Genomic DNA, 20,957 nt, shown 5'->3' on the forward strand with positions numbered 1-20,957 from the left:
TTTTCACACAAGTGGCCTCACTTGTCTTAAGGGCGATACATATACAAATTGTGCAGCATAGAAAAAACAACATAAGCCAATTATTTTAACTTCTTATTTTTCATGTTTGACAATTGTGAATTGATTTGGTTTGTTATGCCAAATGTATCAGGGTTTTGTGTGGATAAGGGGTTATACCAGTGTTCTTAGTACAGGTATGAGACCTGTTATCCAGAATGCTAGGGACCTGGGGTTCTCCAGATTAGGGTTCCTTCTGTAATTTGGATCTCCATACTCTGTCTACTAAAAAATCAATGGCATTGTTTTTGCTCCAATAAGGATTCATTTATATCTTAGTTACAAGATATATCAAGTACAAGATAGTTTTATTATTACAGAGAAAAAAAGGAATTATTTGATTAAAATGAAGTTTATGGGAGATTGCCTTCTCGTATTTCAAAACTTTCTGGATAGCAGGTTTCTGGAAAACGGATCCCATACCTAAACTAACAATGGGCAAATTTACCTGCAGTAACTCTTAGCAACCAATCAGAGATTTGCTTTCTGTATGATACCTACTGCAGGATGAACATGGTTTTATGTTTCCCAGTATTAGTAAACAGTTAGAGGTTTGATTAGTGGGTCCATTGTGCCATCCCAACTCTGCAACTGCAGTTTCAGCTGAGCAGTTAGTAGAACAACTGAACCCCTTTCTAGCCCTGTTCACTCACTTGCTGGTGCCTAACTGAAGCTAAATACAATAGGTTGGAGGTGGATCCATTGTGATTAGGGGCACCTGACCGGGTAGCATAAATAGATCCATTGGGACACATTTGTAGTACTGCTCACTAACTGGCATTTCACTAACTGGAGATTAAGTAACAAGTGAGACACTGAAGAGGATTCGTAATATGCACCTGAGCCCAGAGTATAAATAGAACAAGTGGGACAGCTTTGGAACACTGGTCCTTTGGAGAGCTGCTCAGTAACTAGCAGGTGACTAACCTGAGATAAAGTAACAATTGAAGGACTGGAGATGTTTTGTTAGATGCACTTGAGCAGAAAGTATAAATAGAAGAAGCTGGACCGCTTTGGAACCCTGATTCTTTGGAGTGCTGCTCACTAACTGGCTGGCTGAAGCTAAAACAGCAGTGGACTTACTGTAAGTATATTGCAGATAAATATATATATACAGATAAATATAAAGATAATTTGACTCCTTGATTTGGGATTATCTGGACATGTATTTTATTCCTGTAGAATAACATATTTTATTGTTTAGCTTTCCTTTCTGTATGATCTCTTTTTGTTTGGCACTTGTGCTTTCTATAACAATGGGTATGTCACAACGGCTCCAAATGCTTTATGTACTTTTGTAGGTAACCTTCTAAAATTACTATCATATAATAAATGAGTTGGGCAGTAAACTCTTTATTTGCAAACTCTCTTTAACAAGATACTAGCTGTTATACAAAATCATTATTGTTGTTTTGTTTTATTAAACAGTTTAGGACTTGTTGACTGAGGCTGTCTTTGTTGGATAGCCTCTGCAATGGTTTTTGTATCTTTTCCTTTCAAGAATATATGATGTACTTTTTGCTTTTGAGAAAACCTAATAAAAACAGTTATACAGGTATGAGATCCATTATTCGGAAACCCATTATCCAGAAAGTTCAGATTTACGGGAATGCCATCTCCATAGACTCCATTTAATCAAATAATTCAAAAATGTTTAAATGATTTTCTTATTTTTCCAAATTTTCTTATTGGAGGAAAAACAATCCTATTTTGTTTATTTAATGTTTACATGATTTTTTAGTAGACTTAAGGTATGGAGATCCAATTTATGGAAAGACCCCTTATCAGGAAAACCTCAGGTCCCAGGTATTCTAAATAACAGGTCTCTTACCTATATTAAGCAAGAAAAGCTGAAAGCTGGGATTCCCAGTCCGACTCTGCTGCTATGTACTTAGTAAATTACCCTTTCTATCAGAAAAGCATTAGCCAATGCACCAAGGAATTGTAGAAGATATTTTCTATAGTGCCAGAGCTTTACTTCATACTTAGGAGGCAGGGTATGGTACCACAGTTACAGTAATTATGATACTTACATTGACATGTGTCATTTAAGCTCTAGTACAGGTATGGGATGCATTATCCAGGATGCTCGGGACCTGGAGTTTTCCGGATAAGGAGTCTTTCCATAATTCAAAACCCCTACCTTAAATCTACTAAAAAAATTATTTAAACAGTAATTAAACCCAATAGGATGGTTTTGGCTCCAATAAGGATTAATTATATCTTAGTTGGGATCAAGTACAAGGTACTGTTTTATTACTACAGAAAAAAAGGAAATCATGCTGAAAAATTAGAATTATTTGCTTATAATGGAGTCTATGTGAAATGGCCTTTCTGTAATTCGGAACTTTCTGGATAATGGGTTTCCGGATAAGTGATCCAATACCTGTACAGGTATAGGACCCATTATCCAGAATGCTCGGGACCAAGGGTATTCCGGATAAGGGGTCTTTCCGTAATTTGGATCTCAACACCTTAAGTCTACTAAAAAATCAATAAAACATTAATTAAACCCAATAGGATTGTTTTGCATCCAATAAGGATTATTTATATCTTAGTTGGGATCAATTCCAAGGTACCGTTTTATTACTACAGAGAAAAAGGAAATCAGTTTTACAATTCTGAATTATTTGATTATAATGGAGTCTATAGGAGACGGGCTTTCCGTAATTCGGAGCTTTCTGGATAACGGGTTTCCGGATAAGGGGTCCGATACCTGTACTGTGTATATCTTTGTTACTGTGAATATTTATTTTCATTTATAGCTATGACCCTTCTGTGCTATTACTTTATTGCAAAATGTTCTGCGTATCCTCCTATATATCAAGTAGAAATAATTAATACAAAATTTGTGATGTACCCATTCCAAACAATGCTCTGCAAATGCTACGAGACTTCTACATCTGGAATTCCCCTTTCTGAGAAAACTATCAGGTTTCATTGTCGGAAAAAATACAATAAAGTGCAAACGAAGAAAAAGAACAAATGGAAGAAAAAAAAAGGGGAGAATTGTTTAGAGTAGTGTATTGATGCACAATGTTGATATGCAGTGAAAGTCCTTTAGTGCCATTAAATGAGAATAATTAACCCCGTGCCTCAAACAGTGCAACCCTAAATTACTTTTATTTCATGCATTATATTTGCATTGTTTAAAGTCCTTTTGAGAACAAATGTAATACATAAATTACAAGTTAATCACTGTTGCAGTGTTTTTAAGGCATCGGGTTCATTATGGGAATGGATCCAATAACACTTGATTGCATTTAAGCACTTTGTGTGTAATGCACACTGCATGTAAACAATGTGTTTCAATATACTACACAATAACATTTTATTGTTTCCCCCCTTTTTTGTTTTTTTGTTTCCCCTATTTTAATTGTTTAAAAATTTTCCTTTACTTTATTTAAATGAATAGAAGAAAATTTGATTGTACTAATGCACATTACATTGGAGTGTAAGGGTTCTTGCATGCAAGCTCTAAACACAGGTGGAACACAACGCGATTGCATGAAGGATCCACCGCAGGGCAATGCAGAAAGAAACACCCCTTAGTAAGTGCCTGTATACAATATAGGGCTCATTTATTCTTTTCCTTCTTTTCTTCAGCCCACATTCCTTTAAACTGAACTTCATGCACTGCCTGGAAGACAAAAGCTTGTTCTCTTTGACAGATGTGTCTGCCAAGAAAGGACATCTTTGTCACCTACAATAAAGGCTGGTGGGAAAGAATATAAAAGGTGTGTCAAAGAGTTTCTTGCAGTTTTATTGTTCTAGTCTGCTTTAAACTTTAAACAAGTTGAATGATATTCAGGTTTAGTGTGGAATTAGCCAAGACCTTTTATGACTGTAGATTTTGTAATGCAATACCAGGTGCCACAAACAGGATTGCAGCTTTTTTTGTGTTAGAATTAAATTAATTCAGTGACAGCTACAAATCTGCTCTGCTATCCTACAACACCACCCTCTGCCAAGCTAAACAAACCTACTTCACTGCACTTATTAACTCCCTCTCTAAAAAACCTGCACAACTCTTCTCTACCTTTAACTCTCTGCTGTCCCCTCCTCCACCCCCTCCGTGTGCTTCAGTCACTGCTCAAGCTATTGCCGAGCACTTTAAAAATAAAATTGACACCATCCGAAGTGACATTGCACAACTTAATCCCCATAACCATTCCCCTCCCTCCCTACACGCTACCCAGTCTCTTCTTGGCTCCTTCTCCCCAGTGACTGAAGAGGAAGTCTCAAAACTGTTGTCTTCCTCCCACCTTAATACCTGCCTGCTTGATCCCATTCCTACCAAACTTTTACGCAATGCCAACCCCTATCTTATCAAATCCTTAACTCATCTGTTCAATCTCTCGCTCTCTACTGGAATCTTTCCCTCCCAACTGAAACATGCACTTGTAACCCCTATTCTGAAAAAACCCTCCCTTGATCCCTCCAATCCTACTAACCTCCGACCTATCTCTCTGCTCCCATTCATCTCCAAACTGCTTGAGCGCCTAGTATACAACCGACTGACACTATTCCTCTCTGACAATAACCTCCTGGATCCCCTACAATCTGGTTTTAGACAACAACACTCCACTGAAACTGCTCTAACCCGACTAACAAATGACCTCCTTTCGGCTAAAGCCAAAAAACACTACTCGCTACTAATACTTCTCGATCTCTCTGCTGCTTTTGACACTGTGGATCACCCTCTTCTCCTCCAGACTCTCCGCTCTCTTGGCCTTCGTGACACTGCCTTATCCTGGTTTTCATCTTATCTCTCAGATCGATCCTTCAGTGTCTCTTATAATGGGGAATCGTCTTCTCCCTTGCCTCTTTCTGTCGGGGTTCCTCAAGGCTCTGTCCTGGGCCCCTTACTATTTTCTCTCTATACCTCCTCACTTGGCAAATTAATCAGTTCTTTTGGCTTTCAGTACCACCTCTATGCTGACGATACTCAGATCTATCTTTCCTCTCCTGATCTCAACCCAGAGCTTCTAACTCGCGTCTCTTCCTGCCTGTCCGCTATCTCCACTTGGATGTCCCAACGTTACCTTAAACTAAACCTCTCTAAAACTGAACTGGTTCTCTTTCCCCCATCCAACGCCCACATTGTTCCCGAGGTATCTATAACGGTTAACAATTCAACCATCACCCCATCTTCCCAGGCCCGGTGCCTTGGGGTTATCCTTGATTCTGCCCTGTCCTTCACTCCTCATATCCAATCACTTATCAAATCATGTCACTTTCACCTAAGAAATATCTCCAAAATCCGACCATTATCCAAGATGCTGCCAAAATTCTTATTCACTCTCTTATAATATCTCGCCTGGACTACTGTAACTCCCTATTAATTGGCCTTCCCCTCCAAAGACTGTCCCCTCTCCAGTCCATAATGAATACTGCTGCCAGGCTCATACACCTCTCCAGCCGCTCCTCCTCTGCCGTGCCACTCTGCCAATCCCTCTGCCATGCCACTCTGCCAATCCCTGCACTGGCTTCCCCTACCATCCAGGATAAAATTCAAACTAATGACACTCACATTTAAAGCAATTCATAACTCTGCCCCACCCTACATCTCTGAACTTATCTCTAGGTACCATCCAACCCGCTTGTTACGCTCCTCTACTGACCTGCTCCTCAACTCCTCTCTCATTCCCTCCTCACACGCTCGCATTCAAGACTTTGCAAGGGCTGCCCCCCTTCTCTGGAATTCGCTCCCTCAAACTATCAGACTTTCTCCCAATCTCTCTGTCTTCAAGAGATCTCTAAAAACACATTTATTCAGAGAAGCTTACCCTAATCTAGTTTAGCAATACCCTGTGCCACACCTCTCACAACTCTGGTCATGCCCATTCCCACACCTTGTGTCTCAACCCTTTCTCCTTGTAGATTGTAAGCTCTTTTGGGCAGGGCCCTCTTCACCTCTTGTATCGGTTATTGATTGCTTTATATGTTACTCTGTATGTCCAATGTATGTAACCCACTTATTGTACAGCGCTGCGGAATATGTTGGCGCTTTATAAATAAATGTTAATGTAATGTACTGTAATGTAATGTAATGAATACATTCCGTTATATGAGATACATCATATCTGGGGCTTTGTGAGCACTGTAAATCACCATATTTTGTCCTCTTTGAGCCCTTGGCTCAGTGTAAAGTAACACACTGTAACATAGTAAGTTAGGTAAAAAAAAAGACAAACGTCCATCAAGTTTAACCTTAATGCCTATATAAAGTATAACCTGCCTAACTGCTAGTACTTCCAAAAATTTTCAGACACATGTCAGATAGTCTGTAAAGAAAGGCTGTACTGCATGTAGAGTGCTCTCTAGTGATTTGCGGGCCGGCCCAATACCCGTGGGTTAACCTGCGGGTGGGGCAGGTTCGGTTCTGCACATCACTTGCGACCTTCCACTGCTCCACCCCTTTTGTGATGTCATTGCAGGCTGGGGAAGCATGGGTCTATAAATAGAAGGGAGAAGCCAGGCCGGGTAAAGTTCAGATTGGGAGCTGGTGGGTTAGGGTTGGGTGCGGGTTAAGGTTTTCTCAACCCGCACATCACTAGTGCTCTTCTCTCTTTTGATATTAATATCTTTGGGAAAAGCAGTACATCTGTATGAAAATTGGTGGATTTATTCCTTTTATTGGCAGTGCGCTTAAATAACGAATTTTTTTTACTTAAGGAAGAGCATCAGGAAAGACTTTAAATGCTCTGACAATCCTCTTTGAGAAAGAGAGGCTTTTTACAGGCTCTTGCATATTCTTGAGAGTTTTCTTCTTCTGCCTGTAATGAATCTCATTCATATAATATCTTATCAGTGTATTATGCTCACTATTGCTTTTACCACGCTCTCCCTTTTTACTCCCCAGTAAATAAAAGAGGCAGTTATCAGATAATCAGTCATCAGATCTAATCAGTCATCTTTTCTTTTGCAGAACACACAATGAAATGCCCATGTTCCCCTCTATCATGCTGTTACTTTTCCCTTGGTCTAACAGTGGGATTTTTCTTTACTTTATACATGACCAACAATGCCTCTATGGTTGATAAATGGCAAAAACTTTCAAGATCTTGGAAATGGAATAATGAAAATTTAACTCAAATATCAGGTATGGTAAGAAAGTAATTTCCTTTACTTTTATCTTTTTATATGTTTATGGAACTCCACTCCAATTTCATTTGTTTTCTGGAGTTTACACCATTTGGATGGTTGGAAAGTTTAACCATGGGGTATTGGGTATTGTTTTTCACCTTTCTCTTTCACTTGATGGCGCTATATATATATAGGAGGGTAAACACCTTTACTTCAAGTGGCCCCCATAAGGATAAGCTAAATAAGAGTTGGTCCTGTTTTGCAGTTGGGAGGGGGATCCGTTTTGTTATTGTCCAGGGATGTCAGGGTTTCCTAGTCCTTAAAAGGGTAAGTCACAATGGTCTTGTCTCTTTGGACCACACTGGCTGTAGGGGTGTGAGCCTGAAGTGAAGGAAGGCCTCAGTAGAGGTATTGGATAAGATCTGTAATAGCCCATTTTAGGAGTAAGAGATAGGATCAGGTCAGTTAGAAGAGCACCAACGAGGAGAGATAAAGGGCTGTCACCTACCAGTATAGGGAATTCAACTGTTAAGGTCCCCATACACGGGCCGATTCTAGCTGCCGATATCTCAACCTTTCTCAAAGTGATAATGGGCCAAAGTGGATCCACTGATAAACCCCCACTGGTGCGAAAAACATAATGATGTCACATGTGCAGGAATCACCAAAAGTGTATAAACAATAAAGAAGAAAATAAATCATAGTAAATAACAAAAATAAAATCTAAAGGACAAGGGGAGTGAAAGAGATAAATAGGAAAAATTGAAATAGAAGCTACCGGACTCCACTTGCACTGAACTGCAGCTCCCATGCCTAGAAGATTGCTACTGCGGAGCGTAAGGTCTTTCCTTTGTCCCTACATCCCCCACACAGGCACTTGATGTAATGACTGATATTCACCAGTTCCAACGTAACATGACATTGAAAGAATACTTTCGTGCCCCTCCAGGACCCATATCGACTTTTAGAGCCCCGAGTCAGTATGAACTACCTAATACTTACCATAACTTCACTGTATTTACCTCAACTTTACTGTACTTACTTTAACTTCACTGTACTACACTGTACAAGTATTTCAACTTCACAGTATTTATTTTAATTTCACTGTATTATACTGTACAAGTATTTCAACATCACTGTATTTATTTTAATTTCACTACTATACGGCACAAGTACTCAGTTTCACTGTATTTACTTCAACTTTACTATACTTACTTCAACTTTACTGTACTTATTAACTTATTTTAACTTCACTGAACGCTGCGCCACTGAACGTTGTGCCATATTGTATATTGTATAAATTGCACTGCTGTCCCTTGCATTTCTGATTAGATGCTAAATCACATTTCGTTACTCTGTATTTATACATGTGTAATGATAATAATGTTGAATCTAATCTAATCTTTTTTTAGAGTAGTTGAGACCCGCAAACACCCACAACTAGGTCCCGTCCATTCAAATCTTACAAAAAGTGAAAATGAAGCCATTAAAATGATACTGACATTAAAACATTTTTTACACCTGCTGTTGTGTTTTAATTTGTATCAGCTTTAAATTCCTTATAAACTAAATCTGCAAAGTTTTTTTACTTCATAATTATTGTAGCACGAATTACAGACCCACAGAGCAGCCATGTTTGTTCCCCTCTTCCGGGTTTTAATTGAAATGCCTCCCATGTGAATAAATATGCCCAATCACAAACCTGCAACGCCCCTTCTGCTTTCAGCCAGTGAGTGACAAGCTGAGCTCCGTTGTCTATGTGTAATGGGGAGGGAGAGCCCTTAGAAGCAGGCAGGCAGGGAAAGCTTAAGCTGGCCTGCTATTTAATTCTTTGTGGGAAGAGCAGAGAGGGGGGGAATCCCTTTGAAGTAGGCAGGCAACGGAAAGATCAAGCCAGTCTGCTATCTAGTTCACAACGCCATGCGATGCTATGTGAGGGAGGGAGGGGGAGCTCATTGAAGCAATCTGTCCTTTTGACAGATTGAGAAGCTACAGTCGGGCTGCCAGACAGTTGGGTTCAGGATTTTCAGTAAGATTTATGTAGAGAAACAGGACTTTTAGGAAAAAACAGTCAACATGACCTATAGGTAGGTTTGGAAGTAGGTTCATATTTTTAAAATAATTTTTTTTGTGTCAGTATCACTTTAAGAGCTTGTCCCAGAATTCAGATTTTATAATCAGACCAGCCGATAAGGGAGGAGCAGTAGTGGTACTAAACTACTCCGACTACAGACAGGAAATCATCAGACAACTGTCTGACGATGCCACTTACCGCACTGGACAGGGATCCCACATGATCTTTAAACAAAACTATAGACACCTCCTTACATTTTGGTCTGACCAATGGCTATATTACCATGGATGTCTTTAACTTTCTCACCAGAGAACATCCTAAATGCCCAGTTTTCTACCTAAGATACATAAAAACTTGATATCGCCACCTGGACGACCCAAAGTTAGTGCAAGGGACTCACTCCTTCAAGCTCTTTCAATCTATGTTGACTACTTCTTACAACCAATTGTCAAGATCTCTAGCACTTACATTAGAGACATGGGGGACCTTTTACTTAAACTACATTAGTTATATCCTTTTCCTTCTGGGACCATATTGACCACAATGGACATTTCTTCTCTGATATGGTGATTCCAATTAATGAAGGTATAGCCAACATCCAAACCTTTCTAATCGACCACCCAGACATGGGAATTTCTTTAATCTCTCCTCCATCACTGCCACACTTTAAACTATTTCAAGTTTGAATTTGTGTACTATTTACAGATCAGTGGGACCAGCATGGGGTCTAATGTGGCTCCATCTTTCACCAACTTATACATGACACACTATGAGCAGACATACATCTTACACTGTATATGGTACACATATTTTCAAAATATTTTGCTTTATTGAAGATTTACTACTTCTATGAACGGGCACCATTAACCAATTGTGGACTATGGTTGAGGAATTCAACCAGCTTCCCTCTACAATACGCTTTACCATACACATCGATGAATCGATATCTCTTCCTGGACTTAACATTAACAGTGAACTCAACTGACCGGAATACATTGCTACATCACTCCTCCTGCCCCCTCAACATACCCTACGCAGTATCCCATACTCTCAAATGATTAGGATGGTTAGAAATAATTCAGATCCACATGTGCTTCAAAAACAACTTGATGACCTCAAAGTTCGATTTCTACAAAGAGGCTACAAACCACGAGACCTGGACGCGAGTATGGAGGAAGCCTTGACACTAACACATGACCAGGTACTAAAGACTAAAGATAAACCACACCAGAAGTTGCAGGATGAGAGACTTACGTTCACCACTACGTTAACCAGATAAAAAAAAAACTCTAATTGACTCTATTTTACCATTGGTCAGTTCTGGAGAAAGATCGGACCCTCCCCCCAATATTCAGGACCACCACATATTGCATACAGAAGAGGGTACAGTCTACAGACCTTTGTCATTGTTACCGGTCCAAGGTTTCCAACACCTGGCTTCAACCTACAAAACTAGGCTGCTAGAAATGCCCCAATTGTACCACCTGTAACTCACCGATAACTGTCCTGTCATTCAACCATCCCCATACTGGCTGAATAATTCATATTCACGTGCACTTCAAAGTTTATCATCTACTTTATTAAGTGTCCCTGTGGGCAGATGTATATCGGCAAGGCTGTGACCACATTCCGAGACTGAAAGGCAAACCAAAGGTCCACTATCCGCTCAAGACTAGCCACAGGAAAAGCTGACACCCCAGTTGCAGCACATTTCCTAACCCACAAACATACCTTAGTGAGTTTACACTGTATGATTATTGATTTTGTACCCTCCAGTGAGGGAGGGTTGACTGTGAGAGACTACTTCTACAGAGAGAACTTAAGTGGTGCATAGACTGAACACTGTCAGCCCATACGGTTTGAATGAACTGGTATCCTATTTTTCATTTTATTTGAAATGACTTTGGAGCTGCCCTTTGGAGTGAAACTTTGTCTTTTTTCTTTTTCCTTTCAGGTTTTCCTTCTATTATATGTTTTCTCTTTCCTTTTCTTATTAGAGCTTACCAGGTATCTATGACTGGAGCTTACACCATACTCTTGTTTGTCACTGCTACGTGGACATCCTAACTGTAGGCAATGACCTGCCAGTCTTTTGTTCCACATATATGCCCCAGTATTAGTAGACTTAGATAACCTTCTAGTATTAACATATCGCACAACCTTGTCCGTTTAACTTTACCATTTTAGAGACTCTGACGGTGTCCATTGGAACACAGTACTGAATTACAGTATGGGCTCCTGGCAAAAAAAGGGGGTCCCTCGATCGTACCATCCGTCCTTCTGTCCACTCTCTGATTGGGCAATTACTTTACATACAGTATAATGAATCCCCACTGACAGTTGGGGACTAAATTGTGGAGTACGTGTAACATGTAAGCATGTATCTTCGCTATTTATACTGTAGCTTTACTGTATGTGATTTAAGCCCTGTGAGTGTGGTACCTTCCTTCCAATAACTATATATACTGTATACTGATGTTTAATGCCCATTGCATACCCATGAAGATGTCATTGCATAAGCTCTTGCAGGTAGGGCCCTCTGATCTTAATTTTACTCTGTAACCCTTGTTTGTTACATTTATTTTAAGACCACTGTTCGTTATAAATTAATGTTAACCATGCTGACTTGACATTAAATTGGATGAAAACAGAAAGTGTTGGTGGGCGAGGCTTTTTATAACAGTGGGGGTGGCTTATAATTATGGGCGGGACCTGAGTTTTTCATGTGCCACACTATGTGTGTGGCATGCATAGCGTCTCTCCACTTTTTTCACTCAGATTCAAGCATTGAACTCAGTTTGTCAAAGTCACTAATAATTATTGGATTCACTTGACTTACAGTATGCTGCATCTTTTATGTCTAACATATAAATTATTGTTTTTGTCTTCAGATAACAAAGTGAGTGAGAATCTTTCTAAGAGTGTCAGAGTCCTTTGCTGGATAATGACTTCACCAAATAACTTGCAAAGCAAAGCAATTCATCTAAAGCGATCTTGGACCCGTCACTGCAACATAACACTATTTATGAGCTCCACAGCCAATGAGACTTTTCCAACAATTGGATTGGGTACCAAGGAAGGGAGAGAGGAGCTCTACTGGAAGACAATACGAGCTTTCCAGTACATACACCAGAACTATCTGGATCAAGCAGACTGGTTCTTGAAAGCTGATGATGACACCTTTGTAGTGATGGAAAACTTACAGTTTTTGCTCTCCAACTACACCCCTGAGCAACCTATCTATTTGGGCAAACGCTTTAAACCTTTTGTTAATCAGGGTTACATGAGTGGTGGAGCTGGGTATGTACTGAGTAAGGAATCCCTGAAGCGATTTGTGGAAGCTTTCCGTACTGGTGTCTGCACCCACACGTCCTCTATAGAAGATCTCGCTCTGGGTCAGTGCATGGAGAAGCTAGGAGTTATACCTGGGGACTCTAGGGACTCTGAAAAGCGCGAGACCTTCCATCCCTTTACACCAGAGACCCATATAATCACCCGTTACACTGCCGACTCTATTTACTGGGGCTACTGCTATTATCCTCTCATACAGGTGAGTCGCATTATCATCATCATTTATTTATATAGCGCCAACAACTTTTGCAGACCTTTATATTATAACAAATATAATATTCTAGCAATAGAATAGCGACTAATCTCCTTGCAATGCCATCCCACCGGCAAGAATGTAAATCGCCAGTGGAGCCTTTTTTTCCAGAGAAAACAACCCCAACCTTGACAGTCAAAGCTCATACAGTAGTTTAAATCTTCCATCCCCTTTACCAGTTTAGTTGCACGTCTCTGCACTTTCTCCAGCTCATTAATATCCTTCTTAAGGACTGGAGCCCAAAACTGCACTGCATACTCAAGGTGAGGCCTTACCAGGGACCTATAAAGGGGCAAAATTATGTTTTCATCCCTTAAAGTTTTTAGACATCTAACAAAAAATGAATTAGACAATCTATTGTTATGACTGCAGCAGCTGTTATAGCAGTTTGTCTGGCAACTGCAACTGCTGAAGTCCGTTTGTGATAAAGTTTTCACGGGAGACCAAAATGTTGATAATAAAATATTTTGCCTTAACCTTTAAAAAGGTCCAAAAGAGTGAGTACATATTCCAGAACCTCAACCTTTTGCTAGGTTATATATTTTAGATATTTTATGGTAATAACGTTTTTTATGTTTTAAAAATTTCATTAGGGCCCACAATGCTGCTCAGATCTTGCAATTTCATTTCACTATGTTCCTCCTGAACTGATGTACACTCTGGAATATTTTGTGTACCACCTGAGGGCATATGGATACCAGTATCGTTACCAGCCACCACTCCTGGAAATTGCCGCAAACGTCTCTGTTTAATTCAACTGATCAAAAACATCTGAAACACTGGGATTTATAAACAAAATATTGCCAAAATATTCCTTGATGCTACTTTAAACTGTTCTATAAAGTCAACATGATTCAAGGTACTGGAGTTAAGCTATACATACACTGGAATATACTCTGTATGCCGAAGTCTTCCAAATGATAGGGTTAATTATGGTAAGTATATTGTTTGGCCAATGGTCAAATCAGGTGTTTGGCCATGCAGATCAATGGGGCAAAGACCACATTCATGGCAGATCCTGTCCGTGTCATTGTATTCTCAATCGATATCTGTAGAGGCCCATACCCTATGGCTTGGAAGTCCCCAACTAGTTGGATATCCCCTGTCTATTACCAGCTAAGAGCTGGGCCTAATTTGTAGTTGGAAGGGGGAGTTGTTTGCCATTCCAAGTTGGTGTTCCCCTAGTAGTTCCAAACCTGGCCAGGAGGTGTCAGTATTTTCCTCTCTTATATAAAGGGGAGGCACAACATGTTCTTCCTCTCTGGTTTCCACATACTAAGGATGGTGGATGTCTGTTAAAGAGCCTGGGCATATGCTCCAGTAAAGGAAAGGACCTAAGGGAGTCAAGCCCATAGTGTAAGTTAGGGAACAGGGTCCCATGAATAAGGATAGTGGTAGGTGTAGGGTTGCCAACTTTTTGAAAATGTTTTACCAGCTGGTGTGGGGTGGGAACAAAAGGGGTGGGGCAGTAATGCAAAAGAGGTGGGACTATGTCACAAAAGGGGCAAAGCTACATTGCATTAGGCTAGAGCAGTTATCCCCAACCAGTGGCTCGGGCAACATGTTGCTCACTAACCCCTTAGATGTTGCTCTCAGTGCCTCCAAAGCAGGTAGTTATTTTTGAATTCCTGACTTGGGGGCAAGTTTTGGGTGAATAAAAGTAAGATGTACTACCAAATAAAGCCCCCTAATAGCCAATCTACACTAATAGCCAGTCTGCACCAATAGTTCGTGTTGCTCCCCAAGTCTTTTTACATTTGACTGTGTCTCAGACGTAAGAAAGGTTGGGGATCCCTGGGCTAGAGGGAAGGAAGAGTGATCTGGAGGAAAATAAATGTAGGTTAGGGGAGGATTAGGGGTGGATCAAGGGGCTTAATTTAAAGGAATTTAAAATTTACTAGTAGCTGCATTGCTGGTACCGGCCAGATGGCAACCCTAGTGCCTGTCATAGCACACTCTAGGGGGCAGATTTACTAATCCACGAATTCGAATCTCGAATGGGAAAAATTCGGATAGGAAACGAAAATTTCTGAAGATCGCAAATATCCCGAAAATGCTTACGAAAAAATCGTATTACTCACGATAATATCGTATTGGCGATCCAAAAGTCACAAAATTTTCATACTGACCATTGTAAACAGCGGCAGAGCCTTTCCGAATTTTTCACGCGGGCGTGAAAAAATCTGCAAGAATACACTCGGAGCGTTCGTATGAACGCTCCAAGCTTTCGTGTCTTAGTGAATCTCCCCCTAGGAGTGTAAGAATTGAGCTAGAAAGAGCAGTTCTGAGCTCCAATGTAGGAGAGGTAGATTGGAGGTATCTCTCCCAGGTGATAATGCCTGTTAGTGTAGGGATCATAGTGGATAGGGTATTGGGTTAAAGGATTTTCCTGGAATTTCCACTTGAAGTGATCCAGGTCTGCTAAAGGGTGTCACAGAGTTGAAGTAGGAGTCCTGCCAAGTCTGTCCCAAGGGAGTGTCAGTGTGTTATACACTCTGTAATTGATTGTGCTTGAACACTTTACCTCAGAAAAGCCTATTGTGAGAACTCTGACTGTAAATAAATTCTTATTTTGGTTAAGAACTACTGGCATCTATGTCTGTATTCCTGCTTTACCGTACTTAAGCTTTGCTGCTTGGGTGTAGTCTTGTAAGAAACTTTTCTAAAATTTCTATCAGCCACATTGGCCCCTAGAGGATGCATCTATGCTGGAATTATGCAGGTAAAAATTATTGCTATTGCGCCTGAAATTGCACTGCACGCCGTGCATAAGGTAAGCAAATGACACCTATGGTGTAAAATGCTTGGACTAATTGTTTGTTGAGCTTTAGTTCTCCTTTAAAGGGCATTGTTTATCTTTATATTAACTTTTGACAAAGAGCAGCATTTTAAGACTGGAATTGGCCTTCATTTTTATTTTTTGTCTCTTTTCAATTACTTATCTTTATATTATTTGATTTATTTGTTAATTCTAGAGTCAAGGCTTAGAATTGCACCAGTTTTCTGGTGCTAGAGGTTAATTACCCTAGAAACCAGGGCACAGTTTTGAAATATGTGAAGGGAGCGAAAAGAAAATAAACAATTACTGTAAAACCGAAGCCTTGAGGTCAGTCTGTTTAGAATTGTGCCTCATGCAGCAGCACCCAGTGAGTTACTAAGAGCAACAAAAAGCTGCTTCATGTAACTTTAATAGCTAAAAATCTGATTTTTAACCTAATGTAATCTCTGGCTATGAAGTTGTGAAAGAAACAGGTTACCCAATGCAGTAAAAGAGTCAAATGGATAGCACTGCAGCCTGACCCACTGAGTTTTCATGTACAAATTGTTCTTCAGTCTCAATTGGTGACGTGTTTTTGAGTTCAGGTCATATAATTGCCTCTGCATTTGCTCACAATCTGACACTTTTCACTTTGTGCCATTGCATATTTGTAGCCCACTCCATCCCTGACTCACAGTTTAAATGGTTGTGTCCAAAGCCTCTATTTTATGTTTAAGCCTCCTTTTTTTAATCTACAAGGAAAATTTGCGTTACTGCTGTGGTTTGTTTTTTTTGGACAAGAAACTCCTTTAAAGCAGACTACATACATAACAAATGCTACAACATAGGAATTTCTCTGCTCTGCCACAAAACTAAATGAAATTGTTATATTTTACTAGGTGAGAGAAAGATTTCAATACCAAACTCTAATATGAGCAATGAACTGAGGCACAAACCAAAATTAAATTTTAAATATGTTACATGTAATAAAATGTAAGTAGGTTAAAAAACCTGTGAAAAATCAGGGAAAAGTCTAGAAATACAGCTACAAGGAGTGTGCTAGATGTCTAGATGTGCTTTTATTAGAAATGCCCTTTATATTAAGTGAACTGATAACAACAAAGCAGTCAGATCCAGAAGTAGCAATGTTTCTTGATGCCCACATTCACAGCCCCCCCAGTCAGAGGCAACTCCAGCATCCTCAACCTCCTTGGTCAGCTGGCTCTCCTCCTCAGTGTCCTCCACAATCATGTCCCTAATTCTCCCCCACAGCCACTGTTATAAATATCCTTTCTTCTGCGTCCCTCTATGTCAGTACACATGGGTAGCATCGCCCCTCCCCCACAGGAGGTAGGACCTATACCAAGCCAATTAAAATGAATCCTGCCCTATAAGACCCCCCTGACTTCCTCCTCACCACCGTTATTTTTTGTCCTACCGGACAGGTAGGTAGGATCTCCCTCCTCACTTTTTTTTTTTTCTTGTTTATTTTTTACTTCTGTGTAGACACAGAGGGAAGAATTTACCTGATGCCCCAAAAAAGCAAAATGTTCAAAGTGACGCCTATTGGGAAGAAATGCAGGTGTGGGCATACCTATGGTCCTAGCCTTGTGCTAAAATAGCCCCCCTGCGCTATGCCCAACTACGCACAGTATTCAAACTGATGCTTATTGGGTAGGCTACAGGTGTGGGTTTTTTCCACATTTTTACCTGTAAGCTAACTTAGCCTCCATTTTTTCCTATGTTTTTTTTGCGAGGCTTTAAGGACTCCTGCCCTGTGAAATGATTGAATTAAGGGCCATGGGTATAGATATGGGCTAGTGTCAGCCTATCCTGAATCCGGTGAGTATGATTCCTCAGTTTCCACTATGTGTCGTAACACTCAGAGCACTGGGAAGCTTGCATAGTAATTAGTAATTACATCCCTTAGCTGAAAGCTGTCAGGGTTCTTGCTGGAGGTCCCATCCTGCAAACATTCACTTCATCTGGTAAGGTGCATGTGCTTCTTTTGCTTATATTTCTTATGTGTTATTGTGAGCCTGAATCCTCTGTGCAGACACAGTGGGTATTGTGCTCTTTATTGCACCAGGTGCTTCCATAGCTGTTAGTGTTGCACTGCTGCAGCAGTATGGTATCTCCTTCCTCTCTCATATTGTGTGCTCACAATTAGCAGCCATTCCCCAGGCTTTTACTGCAGTTTGCATTCTGCTGACAAGCAATGCTTTCTGGTTAGCTGCTTGTGCATTCCTGGGGCACTTTGCTAACTTTTGCTAGTTTTTTATCCTGAGTCCTCTGGGCAGACACAGCAGGTATTTGTGCTCCTGATATTACCAGGCACTTCTAGCACTGGTTGGGGGTTGCGCTGCTCTAGCAGTAATGTTATGTGCATGTTCCCTATAAGCAACCTTCTCGGGGTTCTAACAGGGATTTGCTTTTTTCCACCAAGCCAGTACTATCTGGTAAGGAGCTTGTTTTCCTTTGGGTCTTTGACATTTTAAGTTTTATTGTGAGCCTGAATCCTTGGGGCAGACAGGTGTACTGTGCTTTTTTTACAGTATTACTCATATGTTTCTCTATGGAGATTTCTTTTCTATCTGGTGGCTCAGGTGTGAGCCTAGTTGTAGTTCAACCTCTCCCACTGAGTGTTGGTGACTGCCTGGTTCCCACCCTCCTTAGGAATCCCTGGTTTGGGTGGATAGGCAGGTACTACTGCCTCCTTTCTATCTCCTGTGCCTGCTGGCCCCTGTTTTGGCCCTTGGCTCGCGTGTCCGCTGGCCCCTGTTTTGGCCCTTGGCTCGCGTGTCCGCTGGCGCCTGTTTTGGCCCTTGGCTCGCGTGTCCGCTGGCCCCTGTTTTGGCCCGCTGGTGTGCGGCGTGGCCCTTGGTCTGCTGGTGTGTGGCGTGGCCCTTGGTCCGCGTGTCCACTGGTGGGTCTGCTGTGCATGGTCGTGGGCTGTGGTTATACTTTTTATGTAATTTAACACCACTGTTGTTGAGGTAATGATACACGTAAGCTGCCAATTAACTTGGGGGTGTGGTTATTAAATTTGTATATATTCACTTTGTCTGCACTGATCTGTATGCTTGATAAAGAGGCTGATTGGCCTCGAAACGTTGCATCTTTTTCGCAAATAAAGACTTTCTAATAAGGAATTATTTCCCTTTAGCCCTGAGTGCCAATTTGCTTTTTGTTTTCCTGTTGGTTTGTGTGAGGGTGCCGATCCCTCTGGCATTGTGCACCGGGCGGTCAAACTCGGAGAATTAGGGTGTGCGGTAAGGCCTCTGTTGTAACTGTGGGTTCATTTGGCCACTAGCCCTTAATCTTGCCTGCTTTGGGCTTGTGTAATGCTGGTCCTTGCCCTTGCCCTTTGCACTTGTGTTGTCCTATGGAATTGAGTGGTCATGGGCCCTTGTTGTGGCCTTTGACTCATGCACCCAGGGGTTTTGGTTGGCCCTTTGCTTGCATGGCTGCGGGTCCTTGCTGTTGTGGCTTCTTGTCCCTGGATGCTTGTGGTTGCTGAGCTTTTCATGGGGGATTGGCTCATGTGTTAGCTGGTCTCAGGATAGCCTTTGGTGTTGGTGACCGATTTTGTTTGGTGTGGCCCTTGGTGCATGTGGATTCTGGGCTTTGCCTTAGTTATAGCCTTGTGTTGTCTTTTGGGCCATGGGCATGCATGAGGGTCTGCTCTCTGGCAGTTCTAGAGAAGACTAGGGTCATTGCCTGCTGGGACTTCTGACTTGGTTCAGTGCTCCAAAAGTTAGCATGCTTGCAGCGGGAGTGCTCATACATGGACTCACATTAGGTGTTTGGCAATGTTTGGTTGTTTTGGTGCTATGGTGTGTGTGCTAGCAGCCTTCCCTCTCAGGGTTTTGTCTGTGTGGTGAAAGGCCCTCTGGTCTGTGAGGGAACCCTTGTCGCAGGGAATGGACAGTTTTTGTTCTGGCTCGCTATTCTCTCTTTATGTTAATTGCAGTAGTTGGGAATTTGAGCTTTGGTTGTCAGCCACTTACCAATACCTTGGGGGGATTGCTGTTGTTCTTTTGGTTGTTCAGCATTCTTGTCTCATTTTCAGGGATTCATTAGTGTCCCTGTTTCTCTACAGGATGTTGGCCTTGTTTTTGGCCTTTATAGCTCTTTTGGGTTTTGTACCCTTTTGTTTCCCACCCCTTACTGTTTTGTGGGGCATGGCTTGGTAGATCCCATGTGTACTGACATGGAGGGACGCAGAAGAAAAGGAGAATTTCAGTTACCTTCTTGATGTAAATTCTATTTCTTCTAGTCCCGACATGTCAGTACAGGTTTCCCATCCCAATTTTGCTTCCTGTACTGCTATGGCAAATGTAAACAGTGGTGAGGAGGAAGTCAGGTGGTCTTATAGGGCAGGATTCGTTTTAATTGGCTTGGTATAGGTCCTACCTCCTGTAGGGGAGGGGTGATGCTACCCATGTGTACTAACATGTCGGACTAGAAGAAATAGAATTTACGTCAAGAAGGTAAGTGAAATTCTCCTTTTCTCTAATATATTTGTGTAAGTACTATGGTCAACAAACACCACCCACCAAGGTGATATTTTAAGTAAGGGTATGTGAGAATATGTATGGGACCAGCCTTTTGTTGCTGATATATATCCCTGTTGGAAAACCCTCCCCCACTGTATTACCCCTAAGACCATATGTTTCCAATCAATCATATTCCAGACTTAGGGAACAATGGTATATGTGAGGGATAGTGTGAATTGGCAAGTCAGTTGCACACTTGAACCATGTTAACCCATTCAGGTTGGGATACAACTTATTTTCCAATACCCAATATTTAACAGCCACATAATTTATACATTGTGTATGGACTATCCCAACCCCTATAGATTGTAAACCTGTGGTCAGGTCTCTCATAACCTGATGTATCATTTGTTTGAAAATGATGCAACCTTATGTACAGTATTGCAAAGAATATTGGTGCTTTATAAATAAATCTGTATGGTCTCATGTATCCCCTTCTCCATACTGATTCACAACAATAAGGAATGACTGAGCAGTGCAAAGTGCAACTATATGGAAGTTAAAAGAGTGCATTTTGATGTTGTGTAATTCAATGGATGAAATCTGATTGGCTGTTACGGGCCCAACCTACTTTTCTTATTTTGGAACTGCAGTCCCCCAGTGACCAACTTTGCAAAGCTTGGGGACTCAGGAATAAAAATTGTGGGACTGACAGCATTTTCCACTTCGCCATTGAAAGTAAATAAAAATGTGATTGGCTGTTGGTGTCTCCACCCACTTTTTCAAAATTAAAACTGCAGTCCCCTAGTGACCAACTGTGAAAAGTTTGGGGACCCTGGTGTTAAAGTACTACATTCACAGTAGTGAGAATAGCAG

At 41.1% G+C, this 20,957-nt stretch overlaps 1 protein-coding gene across 1 annotated transcript; it reads left to right on the top strand.

Moving 5' to 3' along the window:
* Positions 1–506: 506 nt before the first annotated feature.
* On the top strand, positions 507–14,399 carry LOC100486323 (glycoprotein-N-acetylgalactosamine 3-beta-galactosyltransferase 1). Its single transcript, XM_018091882.2, has 5 exons — positions 507–1,141; positions 3,664–3,794; positions 6,989–7,162; positions 12,112–12,770; positions 13,418–14,399. The coding sequence occupies exons 3-5, from the start codon at positions 6,997–6,999 to the stop codon at positions 13,574–13,576; spliced, it is 984 nt and encodes a 327-aa protein (XP_017947371.2). The 5' UTR covers positions 507–1,141; positions 3,664–3,794; positions 6,989–6,996; the 3' UTR covers positions 13,577–14,399.
* The last annotated feature ends 6,558 nt before the right edge of the window (positions 14,400–20,957 follow it).

The sequence above is a fragment of the Xenopus tropicalis genome, chromosome 2, assembly GCF_000004195.4.
Source record: "Xenopus tropicalis strain Nigerian chromosome 2, UCB_Xtro_10.0, whole genome shotgun sequence".
Classification (NCBI taxonomy): Eukaryota; Metazoa; Chordata; class Amphibia; order Anura; family Pipidae; genus Xenopus; species Xenopus tropicalis.

Bases quoted from the DNA above. Each gene is read 5' to 3' on its own strand.
- LOC100486323 (XM_018091882.2), top strand. From the start codon at position 6,997: ATGAAATGCCCATGTTCCCCTCTATCATGCTGTTACTTTTCCCTTGGT. The intron at 7,163-12,111 runs GTATGGTAAGAA...TTTTGTCTTCAG, and splicing joins AAATTTAACTCAAATATCAG to ATAACAAAGTGAGTGAGAAT. The intron at 12,771-13,417 runs GTGAGTCGCATT...AAATTTCATTAG, and splicing joins GCTATTATCCTCTCATACAG to GGCCCACAATGCTGCTCAGA.